General features: G+C 39.9%; 1 protein-coding gene across 1 annotated transcript in view; it reads left to right on the top strand.

Moving 5' to 3' along the window:
- The window catches only part of LOC126272999 (transmembrane protein adipocyte-associated 1 homolog), a 170,914-nt gene extending 152,681 nt beyond the window's left edge, over positions 1-18,233 (top strand). Inside the window, exon 9 of the mRNA XM_049976360.1 lies at positions 16,946-18,233. Coding sequence (XP_049832317.1) covers positions 16,946-16,978 — 33 coding nt within the window. The 3' untranslated portion in view covers positions 16,979-18,233. The remainder of the gene's footprint in view (positions 1-16,945) is intronic.
- The last annotated feature ends 1,310 nt before the right edge of the window (positions 18,234-19,543 follow it).

The following is a 19,543-nucleotide window of genomic DNA, read 5'->3' as shown; positions in this document are numbered from 1 at the left end:
GGGGAGGAATGTATTGCTCGGGAAATCTGTTTGTGGAAAAGGTCTGCAGGATGAGAAGGACCAGGTGAAATTTAGATTCGAAAAGGAGTTGAGGTTATGGAGGAAATTAAGGAGTGTTTCTTCACCATGAGTCCAGACTACAAAGATGTCATCTATAAACCTCTACCAGGCCAGGGGAAGCAGCTGTTGGGTCTTTAGGAAAGCCCCTTCCATGCAGCCCATGAAGAGGTTGGCATAGGACGGAGCCATCTTGTTTCCCATGGCTGCTCCCCTGATTTGTTTGTAGGTCTGGCCTTCAAAGGTGAAGTAACTATGGGTGAGGATGAAGTTGGTAAGTGTGATAAGGAACAAGGTTTTTGGTAGATCTTCGGGTGGGTGTTGGGAGAGGTAGTATTCAAGGGCAGAGAGACCATGGGTATGTGGGATGTTTGTGTAAAGGGATGTAGCATCTGTGGTGACAAGAAAGGTTTCAGGTGGGAGGGGAGTGGGAATGGATTTGAAGTGTTCTAGGAAGTGGTTTGTCTTTAATGTAGGATGGCAGTCTGCAGGTGATAGGTTGAAAGTGTTGTCTATCAGAGCTGAGATACGTTCTGTTGGGGGCTTTGAAGCCTGCCGCAATGAGACAGCCAGGATGGTTCTCTTTGTGGATTTTGGGTAATAGGTAGAAGGTAGAGGTATGTGGCTTAGGTGGAGTGAGTAGATCTATGGAAGCCATTGGGAGGCCTTGTGAGGGACCTTGGATTTTTAGGATTTTCTGCAGCTCAGTCTGGATGGAGGGAATGGGATCCTGGGTAACAGCTTTGTAGGTTGAGGTGTCAGAGTGTTGACGCAGTCCTTCTGCCACATACTCCACACGGTCAAGTACAACAGTTGTGGAGCCTTTATCTGCCAGGAGGATGACAATAGAGCAGTCTGTTTTCACCTCATTAATGGCAAGGGATTCAGCTGGGGTGATGTTGGGGGTTGTCGGGATGTTCTTCAAGAATGACAGGGAGGCAACACTGGATGTGACGAATTCCTGAAATGTCTACAAGGGATGGTTTTGGGGGAGGGGAGGAGGATCCCTTTGAGAAGACGGTCGAAACTGTGCTAGACAGGGTTCAACACTGGGTCTGTGTTAAGGATTTGTGACATCCAACATGTTTTCTGAAAATTTTAGTGAGATGTTTTTAATGTGTTAACAAGGTGACTGGCTCACTCATGTTTTTTGTAAGTTGTCATATTTCCCTTTGCCTTTCTTGTAGCTCTTTTGTCAGTTTATATCTGTTTTTAACCCCAATTATAGCACCTTTCTCTGTTGTCTTAAGACATGTAAGATAGAGTGATTAAATGGTCAATGTAAGTGAGGTGGAGACAAATAAGGGCAAAACTGAACAGAAGCCAAGATAGGGGTGGATTGAAGCATTTTGTCCTAAGGAGAGGGAGCTCAACATTATTCAGAGAACAAGATTTCAAATTCCATTGCTACCAGTGTTGAATCATCCACTCTGTCACTAAAAAAGCAAAACTCATGTACTATACTCAAAAAATAAAACATACCAAGAATAAGGTAAAAACTGGATGGAATATTACTAAAAAAGAAACAAAACTAGTCATCCAAATGAAAATAAACCTTCACAAAATAGCTCTGTTGAAAAGGCGTCATTTTCAAATCATTGGTCCCAGAGTCAATGTTTACTTCCTCAGAATGGTGCAAACAATACAACCAGTAAGTACAGCTGCATCACATATACTTCAGCAGATGTTGAATGCACCATCAGCAGACATTACTTTCAAAAATACAAACAAGGTGAGATTACAGAATTCACCAGGTCATTAAAAACTATATAGTAACTCTGCTGGGTATGATGATGCTCCCAGCAGGATATTAAAATCATATGCTGATTTGATAGGATTACCCCTAAGTTAACTTTGTAATAAATAGTTGCAGTGCAGCCACTTCTGATTGGCTGGCCTGTTCTGGTTCCGTCTGCAGAAGCAAATGTGTGTGGGAAACTACACATGGGTTCTCCAATGCTGCTACAATTGCAATATGACATTAGAAATCCATGAGCCACTCACAACTAGCAGGCAGCAAGAGACGTCTCCAATGGTGGAATTCTGAAACAGCTTGCAGTGGGTGGTAACGATGTGTTCTTGCTGAGCATGTATTGTGTCAACTCGTATCACTAAACCACCAGCTAGTCTAGGTCAGCTGTGGCCCATAGTGGCTGGTAGGAATGTGTAGCCACCCCAAGTTTGTACTCCAGACCCTTGGAGACTGGTTGGAATGTCAGGTTGAAGGCCTGCCTGAAGCTCATACACAACATCGTGAATGACTCAGAATATTTTCTGATGCTGTAGTAGCACCCATTTATAATACTCAAAATAAGCAATCTACCTATAATTACATAACTATATCAATCTATCATTCCAAAAGTGGTCTATGATAGAATAATGAAAGAGTTAGCTGAGCAGATCATTTTAACCACTTCTGATTTGATTTTCATAAAAGATTCTGAACACAGAAAACCTGTTGGCATATTTTGTGACCTGACTGGTTAGATCATTGAATTGTACTTCACAAACTCAGGCGTTAAGGCATTAATTAGACCCTCTTGCTGAATACTATCATACCTCCTCCATAATACAAATCATATGGTCTCGTTAACAGACAATATGTCAGGCTTGAAAATATCCTAAGAATGGGGAACATAGCACGTGGCATGCCGCAAGAATCAGTACTAGACTGACTTGTTTCGAACCTAAGATGGTCTTCCAATTACTTTAAAGGGCATTGCAGAAACTGTAATGTTCGGTGATAACACAAGCAAAGTGATCAGGACTTGATACCCAACCTTTCTGCAAGTGGTTTACTCAGTTAATTGCTTATCTTAATCTCACAAAGACTCACACTGTGCAATTCCAAACAAACAAGAATGACCTTTTAGCACCAGAAGTACACATTAATGGGCGTGTACTGGATGAAGTTCAAGATGAAAAATAAATTAAAAAGACAGTCAACACATGTATAAACTAATCACAGTGTGTTATTCTCTTTTAACTACTTATTACTATGTTGACATAAAGAGTTATTTTGCACATTTTCATTCCCCATTGTCACAAAATTATCTTCTGGAGCATTGCACATGAAGTAGATAATGTGTTTATCCAGCAGATGCAAACAGTATGAATGATAGGTAAAGTAGCAGTAGTATTTCCTCAAGGAATGACAATGCTTGACTGTATAATATGCAGTAGGCACTTACAATGGATAGAAGTCAGTCATATTCAGTGCATCCAAACTTTTGCCCCCCCCCCCCCCCCCCCCCCCCCCCCCACCTTTTTGGTAAACAAGCGTCACCTGAGTTCTTTTTCAGTCATGCAGGACTATTCACTGCACAAGAGAATCTCAATAAATGTGAGCTAGGATAGGAGCTAATTCCATGAATGTATTCAATGTAAAATATAACTGACATTCTGTCAGGGGCTGATGCATTTGTTTCAGTAGCCTAGCTGTTTTTCAATAAAAAGTATCCTAATATAAATACCTGAAATTTATGAATTTACAGAGGTCAAATGCAAAGCCTAATTCTGGATTGGAAGAAGAAGAAGACTGTAGTATAATACTGTGTGAATACATTTAAATGTGCAGTTGAATATTTCTGCTTCCTATCTGCTGCATTCAGTTTCAACACTTTGAATGGAAGGTTTGGATCTCTTCATCAGATTTGTGTATGACGAGAACTTCTTAAGATGTTCTGATAGCTCTTTTGCCAGTATCTGACAGTGAAAATTATTATAGGTTCCTCTTATACGAGTTGCTATAAAGTTTTCTCTATCAATTTCACTGCAGTCACCTTGTGGCAGGAGTGTAGTAATGACTGTTGCAACATTCTCCAAATATTACCATTAAGCACGGTGAGCCTTTTCTGTTCTTTTTATCACTTAACTAGCTGAAAAAGACCTACTTCATCTGATCTTTATTTTCAGTTGTTTTCTGTAAACATTCCAGATCACTTGAAGACATTGGAGGACATTGTAATAATAAACATTCAAAGAAATAATAAAAAATGTTAGTATTTCACACTGAAAAATACTGTTGAATGCTCAAAAATATTTTAAATGCTCTTAAATACACTTAATTATTCAACAATAATTTGATATGAAATAGTCTGGCACTTGCTTATTATTTCTTTATGGAACACCAAAGGCATCCGAAACATTCAAGAACATCGTAAAACATTCAATAACATTCCCAAACATTCATAAAAATATTCTATAAAGTTAAACAAAACTTTGGAAATCCTGTGTGCCACAGAAAACTCTGCAAATTCTGTTTGTCACAAATGAAATACACTTGTAAAAATTTGTAATTAAAACTCAGTAAAACAATCTTGATTGCAATAGTTGTTTACTCTATATGTGGTGTCTGTTCTTTTGGACTTGTCTGAAAGAACAGGCATTATTTTGATCCTGTAGCCAGTATACATCAAGGCACAAAGGAATTAAATACACTAGCTGCCTTTGGACAGTGATTTATATTAGTGAGGCAGGGTGAAAATTGGTGCCAGGCTGGCATTCAAACCTCAGTCTCCTGCTTACTAGGCAGATGCGCTGACCACTGCACCATCCAGGCACAATACTCACTGCCAACACATGGACTACCTTAGCACACTTCCCATCAGACCCAAATTCTCAACATATACCACACACTACTGATTTAGTGCCCCCACTCATCGGCCTCATTAGGGTAGTCCATGTGGTTGAGGCATCCTTTGTGTCCAGATGGCATAATGGCCAGGGCATTTCCCTAGTAAGCAGGATACTCAGGTTCAAATCCCGGTCAGGCATAAATTTTCAGCTTGCCCAATTGATATAAATCACTGCCCACTGGCATCTAATATATTTAATTCCTTTGTGTCTTGCTGCTTATTCTGGATGGCACCCAGTTTTGGTCAATAATTTAGACCATCTTCAGGCTGTAGACATTGTAATACAATAGTAATACATATTCAGGATGATTTCTGTAAGAAGAGAGAGTAACGTGGCTAAAAACATGTCTATAATAAAAGCTAGAATAATAACAGAATAAAATGTTACACCAATGATGGTGGCTGGTGGTGATGAATGGAGCAAGATATGTAGGTTCACAGACATCAATTGCTGAATAAGGCAGCATTACTTGAAATTATACCTGTACACTGTAAGCCTTGCTCACTGCATATAGCATTAAATCATTGACTACCAGGCATGTGCTTATTATATAAATTATGCTACATTAAATAGTATTGTTAAAATTTACAGGTAAAGTACATAAAAATATACAAAAATTATATACATAATTGCTCACAAAAATCCTTTCATAATCTTCTTAAAATACAGAAATGCAGTGTCAGACATGATTTGCTTGGTTTTGTGTGCAGACTGCCCTCTATGGGCATTTGAATGAAGTCGAAAATAGCTGTAGTGGAGATGACTGTATTGGTTACTATGGCAGTGGCTTGCCAATATTGATATTTGCACTCCAGTGAGGGCCACCAAAGGTATTGTGGTAGAGGGCGGAAAGCTGAGACGTCAGTCATCACGTTTTAGCTTTGATAAATGAAAATAATGAAGAAACTGACGGCCACAGTTCAGGTTCCAGTGGTCAGAAGTCAGCTGAACTGATCACTCACAAGCACTGTACACTACTGTCAAAGAACCTGGTTAAAAATTGTGACAAGAGTTGGCTTTAAAATCTCTATTTACTGTTTAGCATTACATGAAATTTTTCCTATAAGGTATAGTTCAATGGCCTTATAAATAAATCCTGAGCAAAATAACATGAAAGGAAGTTCCTTCATATTTTTAAAAATCAAATCAAAATGTAAAATTTTCACAATGTTTACTGGTGACAGAAGAGTGTATAATAAAGGTAGCATATTTAGTATATTTAAAATATGTGTTTGTTAGACCAGTAGAAATCAATTATTGTTACAGACAACAGTTTGTCAGCCATGTACTATATATATTAAAATTTAAAATATTTGGTTAAAAGAGAGACACATTAAGCACCCATCTGTGATTACAACAATGGTATGATAATGTATGTGATAATAATATTGTTAGCTTCAATAGTAAGTGAATAAAGCTCTTTATTTTTTTTACTACAAAAGTATAAAGAGAAGGTTGCAGCAGTCTTACAGTAAATCATCCGAAAGTTCAAAGAAGTATCTTTTGTTAAAATGAAGCTGTTCAGTCAACACTAATAGTGATATATTTTTAAAATGTACATTATTTCCATCTTCTAAAGGTATTAAGGAGTAATCCCTTAGATATGTTATGATAATTCTCAAGCTATTGTCACTGGAACCTTTTGAATGATTATTCTCTGTCAAATGCTGGCCAGATAATGATTTCTAATGAGAGGCACCTACTGTTTTCTCCTTAAACTGCAAATTCATGTTTCTTTCTGTCTTTGCAATATACTGCTTTTCACAGTCATGGACGATATTTTATGTATATCTGAATTGATATACCTGTTATTGCACTCATCAATCATGTGCCTCAGTTTAGTTTGTGGCAGATTGTTAGTAGTGAAAGCAGTGGTCACTTCAGTGTTTTTATATAATCTATTTCTTCTGTCTGAAATAGTTCCAATAAAAATCATTTTAGTAAATTTTTCTATTAGGACCCACAGGAATGCTATTGGACTCCTTTAATTTATGAAGTAAAGTGTCATCTACATTAGTGTCAGAATGATTGGCTATGGCTGATGCTATAAATAACATATTCTCTTCGAATATCAATGGCTTCAAGGGCCAATTTCAATGCTCTATGAATCATAGATTGTAAAAATGTGTTCTTGTACTTAAGTAGGTGAGAACATGACACATTTATTATCACATTATTTTCATCTATCGAAGTTGAAACACAATGGTTTACTTCCAAGTTATTGGATAACCGCTGCCTTCTCAGAATTCCCCCTCCCCATTGTGTCTTCGGTAGGCCTCACTAGAACACAACTATTGGTATCGGCAAGCCATTGCCATGGTAACCAGTACAGCAATTTCTGCTAAAACTACTTTCAAGTTCATACAAATGCCCATAGAGGTCAGTTTACTCGCAAAACCAATCAAATCACATCTGTCTTTGTATTTCTTTGTTGTAAAAAGATTGTGAAAGGATTGTTGTAAATCATTTATTTACTTAACACCCATATTATCACATTCATGATATTGGACTTGTCACAGTACAGAACAGTATAAAATATTACATATTTACATCATGTACAAAATCTTATCATTGGTATCAATACATCTTTATGACAAAATCATTATTATGCTTAATTAGATCATAAAATTATATATGTACATACAGATAGAATAAAAGCTTGCGAAACCATTGGTTGATTTTACTAAAACTTTTAAATACTTGCACTTTAGTTAACTAGGCCTAGTAACATACAGCACAAAAGCTAGGTGCATGATTAGATACATACATGAGTGAAAGAAGTTTGCTTCTATCTGGAATGGTTGCTAATTATGAATTTTTGCTTAGAGAGTTGGGAAGCAGAGCTACAGATTTGAACAAAATTTTATTAATGCCATACAAGCTTTTGTTTGTTAGTAGATCTTTAAGTTTTTTTTTGAATGTATTAAAGGCCTTTTTTATTATAGTATCTGGCAATGTACTGTACAGAATTTTTGGTTTGTAAACAGCTCTGTCATGATATATTGATTTTTCGTGCACCTCCCTATGATGGTCATCCCTGTTCCTTGTTTGATAATTGTGGATCTCACTATTCAAAGCCGAAACTTCATGGTTTTTAATGAAGCAGATCCTTTCAGATATAAATATAGATGGTAAGGTCATGATTTTTAATTCCTTAAAGATACCTCTACATGGTGCTCTGTAAGCAACATCACTTACTAATCTTACAGTTTCCTTTTGGAGCTTAAAAGACTGCTTTGCAAAAGACATATTTCCCCAGAACACTATACCACACTTCAGTAGACTATGCATTTTCCTACATTTTACTGCTCATAAGACGAATTTAAGATTTTTCCAGCTGGTAATATTACACTCGTTGTTATTGAACACACACGTGTAGTGTCTCTGTGTGTATGTCTGTGAAGTACAATATTCTGTGCGGCATTGAAGACCTCCACAACATACGTAATTTTGTACACATAGACAAGCTACTCTCCTGGTGGAGAAGCAGCTGCCGATTCCGACGTTTGCCTGTAAAATTCTTGAAATGTAAGAGAAAGAAAATTTCTATAGCATCTTCTCGAATTGGAACACTGCCTTTGCATTTGGTCATTCGATGATTGTCTGCGAATGAAATGAGTTCCTTGTAGCAGAGAAAGTTTCTCTATGCTTTTGATCGTGTTTTTGAAACAGGTTCAACAGCAAACATCGACCACCAAATGTTCAGAGTCCTATACAAGCTTGTAGTACATAACAGTTCATCATAGAATCCTTTGATCAAAATTAAATACATGCAATAACCTTTGAACTAGGCGTAGTACCTTTGAAAAGCAGTTATAAGAGTCGAGGGACATGAAAGGGAAGCAGTGGTTGGGAAGAGAGTAAGACAGGGTTGCAGCCTCTCCCCGATGTTATTCAATCTGTATATTGAGCAAGCAGTGAAGGAAACAAAAGAAAAATTCGGAGTATGTATTAAAATCCATGGAGAAGAAATAAAAACTTTGAGGTTCGCCGATGACATTGTAATTCTGTCAGAGACAGCAAAGGACTTGGAAGAGCAGTTGAACGGAATGGACAGTGTCTTGAAAGGAGGATATAAGATGAACATCAACAAAAGCAAAACGAGAATAATGGAATGTAGTAGAATTAAGTCGGGTGATGCTGAGGGAATTAGATTAGGAAATGAGAATCTTAAAGTAGTAAAGCAGTTTTGCTATTTGGGGAGCAAAATAACTGATGATGGTCGAAGTAGAGAGGATATCAAATGTAGACTGGCAATGGCAAGGAAAGCGTTTCTGAAGAAGAGAAATTTGTTAACATCGAGCATAGATTTAAGGGTCAGGAAGTCATTTCTGAAAGTATTTGTATGGAGTGTAGCCATGTATGGTAGTGAAACATGGACGATAAATAGTTTGGACAAGAAGAGAATAGAAGCTTTCGAAATGTAGTGCTACAGAAGAATGCTGAAGATTAGATGGGTAGATCACATAACTAATGAGGAAGTATTGAATAGGATTGGGGAGAAGAGAAGTTTGTGGCACAACTTGACCAGAAGAAGGGATCGGTTGGTAGGACATGTTCTGAGGCATCAAGGGATCACCAATTTAGTATTGGAGGACAGCATGGAGGGTAAAAATCAAAGAGGGAGACCAAGAGATGAATACACTACGCAGATTCAGAAGGATGTAGGTTGCAGTAGGTACTGGGAGATGAAGAAGCTTGCACAGGATAGAGTAGCATGGAGAGCTGCATCAAACCAGTCTCAGGACTGAAGACAACAACAACAACCACCTTTGAAAAGCAACAGACTCTATTATGGCCATTACTAAACTCCTTGTGAACCCTAAAAAGCACAAATTATACAATATGGTGGCTGACAATGACTGTTTCATTGGACACACTTCTACACCTCCTCTCATTATGCTGTCTTATAACAAAGTCCCATCACAGTCCGATTTTCTTACTTTTCTCCGCTCACCATGGAGCAACACTAAGTCAATGAATAAACATTTCGCTCGTGCAGGCGAAATGCGCCACGGCGCTATACATCTTCACTTTAAACCAGTAACAGTAGAAAGGTAACTGAACTGGGCCAAGGGATATTATAGCATGTATAGGTAATAAGCATTTAACACTGTTTTGGTATTGCAGCAATCTTTGAGCAATCTTAATATGTAACAGTACTTTCTTAATTTTTTGTTAAACATTTCTACATGTTTCTCACATCGTAAATACTCATCCACCCATAATCCTAAAAGTTTTATATGATTCTTTTGCTGAATTTGGCTGTTCGTAATGTGAATTTTACATTGGTCCTAGTTTTGCTCCTTATATGGTTGAAGTTCATCCATACAGTTTTCTTGTCAATGACAATAAGACAGTTATCTTTAAACCATTTTTCTGCTACTTCTGCTGCTTTGTCAATTTTTTCGCTGCATCTCATAATCATTTTTCCCTTTTATAATGAAGTTTAAGAATCATGAAAGAAGGTTGTATACGTGGAAGAACCCTGGAGATACTAAAAGGTATCAGATAGATTATATAATGGTAAGACAGAGATTTAGGAACCAGGTTTTAAGTTGTAAGACATTTCCAGGGGCAGATGTGGACTCTGACCACAATCTATTGGTTATGACCTGTAGATTAAAACTGAAGAAACTGCAAAAATGTGGGAAATTAAGGAGATGGGACCTGGATAAACTGAAAGAACCAGAGGTTGTACAGAGTTTCAGGGAGAGCATAAGGGAACAATTGACAGGAATAGGGGAAAGAAATACAGTAGAAGAAGAATGGGTAGCTCTGAGGGATGTAGTAGTGAAGGCAGCAGAGGATAAAGTAGGTACAAAGACGAAGGCTGCTAGAAATCCTTGGGTAACAGAAGAAATATTGAAATTAATTGATGAAAGGAGAAAATATAAAAATGCAGTAAATGAAGCAGGCAAAAAGGAATACAAACGTCTCAAAAATGAGATCGACAGGAAGTGCAAAATGGCTAAACAGGGATGTCTAGAGGACAAATGTAAGGATGTAGAAGCTTATCTCACTAGGGGTAAGATAGATACTGCCTACAGGAAAATTAAAGAGACCTTTGGAGAGAAGATAACCACGTGTATGAATATCAAGAGCTTAGATGGCAGCCCAGTTCTAAGCAAAGAAGGGAAGGCAGAAAGGTGGAAGGAGTATATAGAAGGTTTATACAAGGGCGATGTACTTGAGGACAATATTATGGAAATGGAAGAGGATGTAGATGAAGACGAAATGGGAGATACGATACTGCGTGAAGAGTTTGACAGAGCACTGAAAGACCTGAGTCGAAACAAGGTCCCCGGAGTAGACAACATTCCATTAGAACTACTGATGGTCCTGGGACAACCAGTCCTGACAAAACTCTACCAGCTGGTGAGCAAGATGTATGAGACAGGCGAAATACCCTCACACTTCAAGAAGAATATAATAATTCCAATCCCAAAGAAAGCAGGTGCTGACAGATGTGAAAATTACCGAACTATCAGTTTAATAAGCCACGGCTGCAAAATACTAACGCGAATTCTTTACAGACGAATGGAAAAACTGGTAGATGCAGACCTCGGGGAGGATCAGTTTGGATTCCGTCGAAATGTTGGAACACGTGAGGCAATACTGACCTTACGACTTATCTTAGAAGAAAGATTAAGAAAAGGCAAACCTACGTTTCTAGCATTTGTAGACTTAGAGAAAGCTTTTGACAATGTTGACTGGAATACTCTTTTTCAAATTCTAAAGGTGGCAGGGGTAAAATACAGGGAGCGAAAGGCTATTTATAATTTGTACAGAAACCAGATGGCAGTCATAAGAGTCGAGGGGCATGAAAGGGAAGCAGTGGTTGGGAAAGGAGTGAGACAGGGTTGTAGCCTCTCCCCGATGTTATTCAATCTGTATATTGAGCAAGCAGTAAAGGAAACAAAAGAAAAATTTGGAGTAGGTATTAAAATTCATGGAGACGAAGTAAAAACTTTGAGGTTCGCCGATGACATTGTAATTCTGTCAGAGACGGCTAAGGACTTGGAAGAGCAGTTGAACGGAATGGACAGTGTCTTGAAAGGAGGATATAAGATGAACATTAACAAAAGCAAAACGAGGATAATGGAATGTAGTCAAATTAAATCGGGTGATGCTGAGGGAATTAGATTAGGAAATGAGACACTTCAAGTAGTAAAGGAGTTTTGCTATTTAGGAAGTAAAATAACTGATGATGGTCAAAGTAGAGAGGATATAAAATGTAGACTGGCAATGGCAAGGAAAGCGTTTCTGAAGAAGAGAAATTTGTTAACATCGAATATAGATTTATGTATCAGGAAGTCGTTTCTGAAAGTATTTGTTTGGAGTGTAGCCATGTATGGAAGTGAAACATGGACGATAACTAGTTTGGACAAGAAGAGAATAGAAGCTTTCGAAATGTGGTGCTACAGAAGAATACTGAAGATAAGGTGGATAGAGCACGTAACTAATGAGGAGGTATTGAATAAGATTGGGGAGAAGAGAAGTTTGTGGCACAACTTGACTAGAAGAAGGGATCGGTTGGTAGGACATGTTTTGAGGCATCAAGGGATCACAACTTTAGCATTGGAGGGCAGCGTGGAGGGTAAAAATCGTAGAGGGAGACCTAGAGATGAGTACACTAAGCAGATTCAGAAGGATGTAGGTTGCAGTAGGTACTGGGAGATGAAGCAGCTTGCACAGGATAGAGTAGCATGGAGAGCTGCATCAAACCAGTCTCAGGACTGAAGACAACAACAACAACAACAACAACAACAACAACAACAATGAAGCTGGAATCATCAGCAAATAATTTGATATCAGCTGTTGAAAACTGTTGTGGTAGGTCAATAATAAAAATCAAACATAACAATGGTCACAATACCGAGCCCTGGGGCACTCCATAATTAAATATTTTTTAATATTCAGAATGGTATACATTTCTATCATTAAATATGTACTTTTTATGTTGATTTTGCTATATTATTTAATGTAACATATCTCATGTATTAAGTGCATGATTGGTTATCAATGATGTAATGCTGTATGCGATGAGTGGGGGTTGCAGTACACATTCTCAGGTAATGCTGCCTTATTCTCCATGTTGTCACGAGCCATTTTTCCGGCTGAATCGAGCACTTCAGCTGCAACAGGCCCATGCTCTGCTCCCCCCCCCCCCCCCCTCCCACCTGTGTTAGGGAAACTGCATGCCAGAGCCTGGTCACCAGCCAGTCACCCACAGCTGTCATTGTGTTCAGGTCAGAATCATCTGACGAAAACCTGTGGTGTTGGCAATCAAGGCTGTGAATGGCACCCACATGGCAACCCTTGATTTTGCCTCCCAATCCAGTGAAGACAACTAACACCATCTCATAGCACACAGGCACAACAATGTATGTTGTAAGTAAGTTCAGCACCATAAAAACCCCTTGCATCAGCGAACTCTGTCAGCAAGTGCATAGATAATCCCATTTCCTACCTCAGGTGCACATGGGAGAAAGAGGACTGCCTCCCATGCAAAATCTCACCCAAACCCTCTTCCACAGCACTACCCAAGGCCCCCTCCCCCTTAAAACCACTACCGAGGTTAAATTCACACACACACCATCCCCTCATGTAAAGCTCATGACCACACAGAGGAAGAGTAGGTGCAGGCATAAAAACTTGAAAACTAAGACCTCTGAAAGCGTATAGGTTAAAGGTACAAACCACCAAATCATGACTCTGAATCAGATGGCAGACTAGTGATCAATGAATCAGAACCATAGATGGGAAGTGATGTCAAAGAATGCACAAGCAGCTGTGAGAAGGATTGATTCCAGCTAGCACAATTACCATTCACCAGCCGTCCGATTCCATCTGGCTAGGAAGGTGGCTCGTACAACGAATTCATTCTCATCTGCTGCAGATGAGCCCACAGATGCTGTCCATGCATCAGCACGGCTTTAGAAAGCATTGCTCCTGCGAAACGCAACTCGCCCTTTTTTCACATGATATCTTGAGAACCATGGATGAAGGGTATCAGACGAATGCCATATGACTTCCGGAAAGCATTTGACTCAGTGCCCCACTGCAGACTCCTAACTAAGGTATGAGCATATGGGATTGGTTCCCAAGTACGTGAGTGGCTCGAAGACTTCTTAAGTAATAGAACCCAGTACGCTGTCCTCGATGGTGAGTGTTCATCGGAGGTGAGGGTATCATCTGGAGCACCCCAGGGAAGTGTGGTAAGTCCGCTGTTGTTTTCTATCTACATAAATGATCTTTTGGATAGGGTGGATAGCAATGTGCAGCTGTTTGCTGATGATGTGGTGTACGGGAAGGTGTCGACATTGAGTGACTGTAGGAGGATACAAGATGACTTGGACAGGATTTGTGATTGGTGTAAATAATGGTAGCTAACTCTAAATATAGATAAATGTAAATTAATGCAGATGAATAGGAAAAATATTTGAATACTCCATTAGTAGTATAGCGCTTGACACAATCATGTCGATTAAATATTTGAGCATAACATTGCAGAGCGATATGAAGTGGGACGAGCATGTAATGACAGTTGTGGTGAAGGCAGATAGGAGATAAGAGACCGCTTATAAAACACTAATACGACCTATTCTTGAGTACTGCTCAAGTGTTTGGAGCCTGGATGCCGGTCGGAGACAGCACGCCGGATGGATGGCCTGTCATAATAGGCTACCTCCTTGTTGTGACAAGTCGTCGGAGATGGTCACTGACTACGTGGGTGTCGATCACATGGGCGATGGTGTCTTTGACTGCCATGTCTGGCTTGTGCAGCCCCAGGTGTGCAGAGGTGTGGCTCCACGGTGGCACTGAAGCCCCTTTGCACGAGTCCACAGGTGACGTACTTGACAATGGTGCTTTGTCACTTCACTCAGGAACCATGTGTCTGGTAGCAAATGTAGAGAACATGGTTGGTGATTTCAACAGCTCTGCAGCCCGCACAGCATCTGGTGTCCACCTTCCCACCTGCAACTGCACCGTGCCTTTGTGGGGTAGCTGTTGATGCAGGCGCGTATGGTGTTGATGAATTCTTGCCTAGATAGTGACCAACTGGTGTCAGCAACCCACTGATGCTGCCCCTGGATGGTGGCAGATGAAGAGAGAAGCCCCCTGCCGATGGCAGTGTGTAGGCATGCCACCCACATCTCCCTGACCTGTGCTGACGTCCTTAGGTAACCCTCCCATATAAGGTGCTGCTCCAATGGCATGAACTCGGGCTGCATCTCGCCCAGGCTCACACCACTGATGGCTGGCCCCATCTTCCTCAGCACCAGGAGACAAGAGCATCAGAGGGTTGGCCCCACTCAGCGGCATGATGGAACACAGAGCCCTCCTTGGGGCACAGGAGCATGGAAGTAGCCCAGGGGGGTGCCCACCATCTAACAGCGGCCTGGATTGCAATGTCCGCTGACTTCAGGGCACCGACACGGGCGTGGCTGAGGGCCAGCCTGTGGTACGGGCCAGGCACAAGCATTTCGATGAGCATGTAGAGGTGCTGTTGTGACTTCAGCAGAGCTCAGATGACGTCCAGCTGCTCCTCAGATGACATCAAGGGTTAAAAAGACATCGAGCTGACATTGAGAACTGCACTGCTTAGTAGCCAGCACAGTGGTGTTGCCAACCTTGAAACTGATGTTGCCGTCCACCTCCATCTTTATTTGCTTGTCGCTGCCTGAAGTCACCAAGGCGAGGGTGAAACACTTCGTTGGATTGATGTGCAGCCTCAGATATGTGAGGGCTGCAACTGCTGCATCAGTGAGGGCCTGCAGGCCCCTCTTGGTCAATGTAAACAGCAGGACATGATCTGCAAAGGCCGCAGCATTGACTTTGCAGCCCAGGATCCAAGCTCTAATGTGGGAGGGAAGTTGTTCTAGAACATAGTCCACAGCAAAATTGGATTTGAGGGGGGGGGGGGGGGGGAGGAGGGATGGTCCTCCTGACCTACACCCCACAATGGCTGCATGGCCACACCCATGCCGGTGCCACCTGTTACCAAACTCACACTGCTCATGTAACATCTCTCCTAAATTAACCCAGCAGACCATGCGTCTTTAGCACAGAGTAGCATGATCAGAGGGGAGGGACCTATGTATTGCACATCACATCACTCCCTCTGTAACTATAACTGAAGGAGCCTGACAGCAGCAGCCTAGTCACAAGGAAACTACTTCGAAAAGCAAAGTCTGCTCCTACCCTTGTTTACATTTTGTGATTTTATTGTTTCCTCTGTTTACAGCTCCCACATCAGACGAAAATAAAATGCATTTCTATGGCCGGGAGCTATCACGTGAGTTAAAAAACAGTCGCATAGTTATGGAATGCTAAAATATATTAACAGTTTTCATTTCCACATTTTTAGTAGACAAACGTTAAATCTCCTTGCAGAACAAGGAAGTTATTTTTGTCAGTTAGCTAAAGAAATTTTGCTTTTACTAATCTTTTCCACAGTATTGGTCAGTTCCAACTGTTTGCGAATTTCACATCCACGTTTTCATCTCTGGCTTATGGCATTGTGCCATAATAAAGAACCAAACATCAGATAGTACAGTACAGGCATTCCAAGAAAATTTACATACTGAAAATTACAGTGAATAGCTTAATGTCAAGTTGGGGCCTACTTCATCGTGAATCTGGAAATCAGTGTGCACTTCAAGCCAAATTATGAATTTGTTTGGTTTACAAAATTCCAATGCTCTTGGAGTATCCTGTGACTTCCTGTTTTATGACATAATGTAAGATGTCTTAATGCTGTATACATATGAACATGCTTTCTGCATTAGCATAGCTGCACACACGCAGTAATACCTGTTTTCTGGCGCACTCTTTCAACTGCTGAAACTAAACTATTTCTAACAGGTCTTGGGAAAATGTTACGAATGGTGGTTTGAAAAGTGTTACTTTCAAGGTAAATTTCCTTTTACACAAGATGAATTATTTTATGTCTTGTTTAAAAACTTAACCCTTTGAGGAGTATAGATCGCACAGATACCACACCAGCATCATTCTTGATTCATTGAATTTTCCTCAAAGTAGTGTCTCTTTGTGTTTAACATTCAAGCATTCTGTATGTGAAGTGGTAATTATTATTGTGCACTTAGATAGTAAAAACTGGTACTGGATCTCTTTGATCCAGAGCCAGCATTTGTGTTATAATCTTTCTCATTCCTTAACAATGGTCTCAACTTCTCTTTTTTTATTTTGTTTTGCAATTATAGAATGTTAACATTGTTTACAGGTCTGTTGTTTGTCTAGACATGGTCTCAAATGAAATTCGAGATACATACAATCCAGAAGTTACAGATTTTCAAAAAATTTTGTTTGATGATGACTGTGAACATGCTGCACACAGTGCTCCTGTTCTCGATCTGGGAGACAGAGACATCTATACTGATGCCTCAGAAAGCATAGAAGAAAGAGACGACTCAGAGACCGACACAGACGTAAGTTCAGGTGAGGAAGATAGCGATCTGTATTGTCGTTATAGGAAGAAAGGAAAGAAAAGAAAATAGATCATTCGATTGGAAAAAGACAGCATACACAAATTGCAGGAAAACCCAAAAACAACATTCTCCATATAAGGCCTCGTGGTGTCTCTGGGAAAGCAAAAAATATTGAAGGAATTTCAAAAACATGGGAATGCTTATTTGACCAGGAAATGCTGGAAATGATTGTAAAGCACATGAATCCATACACTGAAATTATCCGAAGCAATTACCAGCATGAACAATACACCTGCCCAGTGGACATAGTCGAGATACAAACCTTCATTGGATTTCTATACATAACTGCATTGCACAAGGCAGGAAGTAAGTCTTCAAGATTTGTGGGATTCCAAGGGTTTCAGAATCTAGATATTTCCATTGACCATGAATGAATACAGGTTTAGTTTTCTGCTACAAGCTCTGCAATTTGATTATGGACAATCATGTAGCGAACGCAGAGTAGGGGAACACCTGGTGCCAATTCGAGAGTTCAAAAGTTTGTGAAGAACTGCCAATCTTGTTACGTTGTAGGCCAAAACGTAACCATTGACGAGAAACTCGAGGCCTCCAGAGGACGTTGCTCTTTTAACCAATACATACTGTTGAAGCCGAGAAAACATGGAATAAAAATATTTGCTACAGCTGATTCCAAATTGTTTTACACCTGCAACATGGAGATATATGCTGGTAGCCAGCCAGATGGCTGTCTTGTTTCAAACCCTGCCTCACAACTAGTACACGACAACTGGTGAAATACGCATGTAAATCGTGGAGATAATATCTGTCTCTTCAACACCGATTTTGTCTGCCTTGAAGTATGTGAATTGGGTGCTCCTCCAGAAGAAACATGAAAACTTCTCTTATTTGTTATATTTTGAGTTGTAAGTTATCTTTCAGGACTTTGTATGTCATACACACCATGTACAACTTTTCCTGAACATTATATTTTTCCAAGGGTAGTTTGTTATTTCTATCTTGTATGTTTATCAAATAGTTCTGTAATAAAATTATTAAAAGTATAGTGCCTCAGACGATCCAGGAGCTCATCCAGACGTGATATTTTTATGGTATTGTTAAATTGAATGAATGGAACTCTCAGATCCGGCAACAGCATCTGAGTGCTAAAACAGAAAAAGTGTATTTTCACCAGGGAAAGGGGTTTTTTTTTTTCTTTGTGTGCATTTACATCCTGTTTTAACTCTTCCGTACAAGTTTACAGTAGTGACACAACTCAAAACTTTTTTTCCAGTTATGGTGCACATACAAATGATGCCATTAATTGAACATTAATTTTAGCCCAAATGAAATATTTTGCACTAGGAATTAAGAAGTTCACGAAACTTTTCTAAGCACCAGCTCCACATTGTCGTTCAATACTTACTTAACCCTCTAAGCACAGGGCCCATCATGACTGACCAATGAGAATGTTCTCTCACTACGAGGCCCATCATATGATGGGCCAACAGCAGTATGTGTTTTCTATGAGGCCCGTCATAAGATGGATGAATGTGAGCGTGCCCCCACTAAGAGGTCCTTTATGTGACAGCCACTGATAGCTGTTGCTCATAAACAGAAGGTGTAGCGTTATCACCATCACTTTCTGCTATTCGTGCTACCTGCCCATCCTTTGGATACTGTATACAGAGTACCGGAGCATTTGTCAATCTGTGCAATACTCTGCTTGTTACACACAATTAACGATATGCAACTGTTTAGGATGGTGAAACGACCTTGAACGTCCGAGTAGGAGTTGCTGAGCATACTTACCAAAAGTGATACTAACGATTTGTCAGATGAAGATGCTTGCCCTGAACGAAGACTCATGTCATCTCAACTGACCCCAACCTCAACAGGTATTACTCACGAAACCCACACGCATGTGATTTCGGAATACTTGTCCAACAACGACGACAATGAAAGTGATAATGGATGTGAACTTTCAACGAATACGGCAAAGCATCCACTTACTACATATTGGTCACAAAACGAATTCCACCCAGTCGTGCATCCTATCAACGGAGCGAATACAGGAGTTACTTGTTATTTAGACACAGGATGTTCACCCCTGAATTGTTTTCAGTTATTTATGTCACCGTCGGTGGTGGAATTTATTATACAAGAAACCAATACGTTTTTTCTGCCACTCTCTCGAAAAACGTTCCACTCTTTCTTATGAGACTATGTGGGAAGATATAACGTGATGAATTTTATTGTTTCCTCGTGTAAAGAAGTTGTCACTATGAGTATTGGTCAAGAGATTCTTTGCTAACAATGCCTATTTTCAGAGAAGTGATATCGAGAGACCGATTTGGTTTGTACTTCATTTTGCCGACATCACAACAGATACTAAT

The sequence above is a fragment of the Schistocerca gregaria genome, chromosome 5 (assembly GCF_023897955.1).
Source record: "Schistocerca gregaria isolate iqSchGreg1 chromosome 5, iqSchGreg1.2, whole genome shotgun sequence".
Taxonomy (NCBI): Eukaryota; Metazoa; Arthropoda; class Insecta; order Orthoptera; family Acrididae; genus Schistocerca; species Schistocerca gregaria.
Note: the sequence above shows the minus strand (reverse complement) of the source record. Positions and strands in the feature narration are given on the sequence as shown.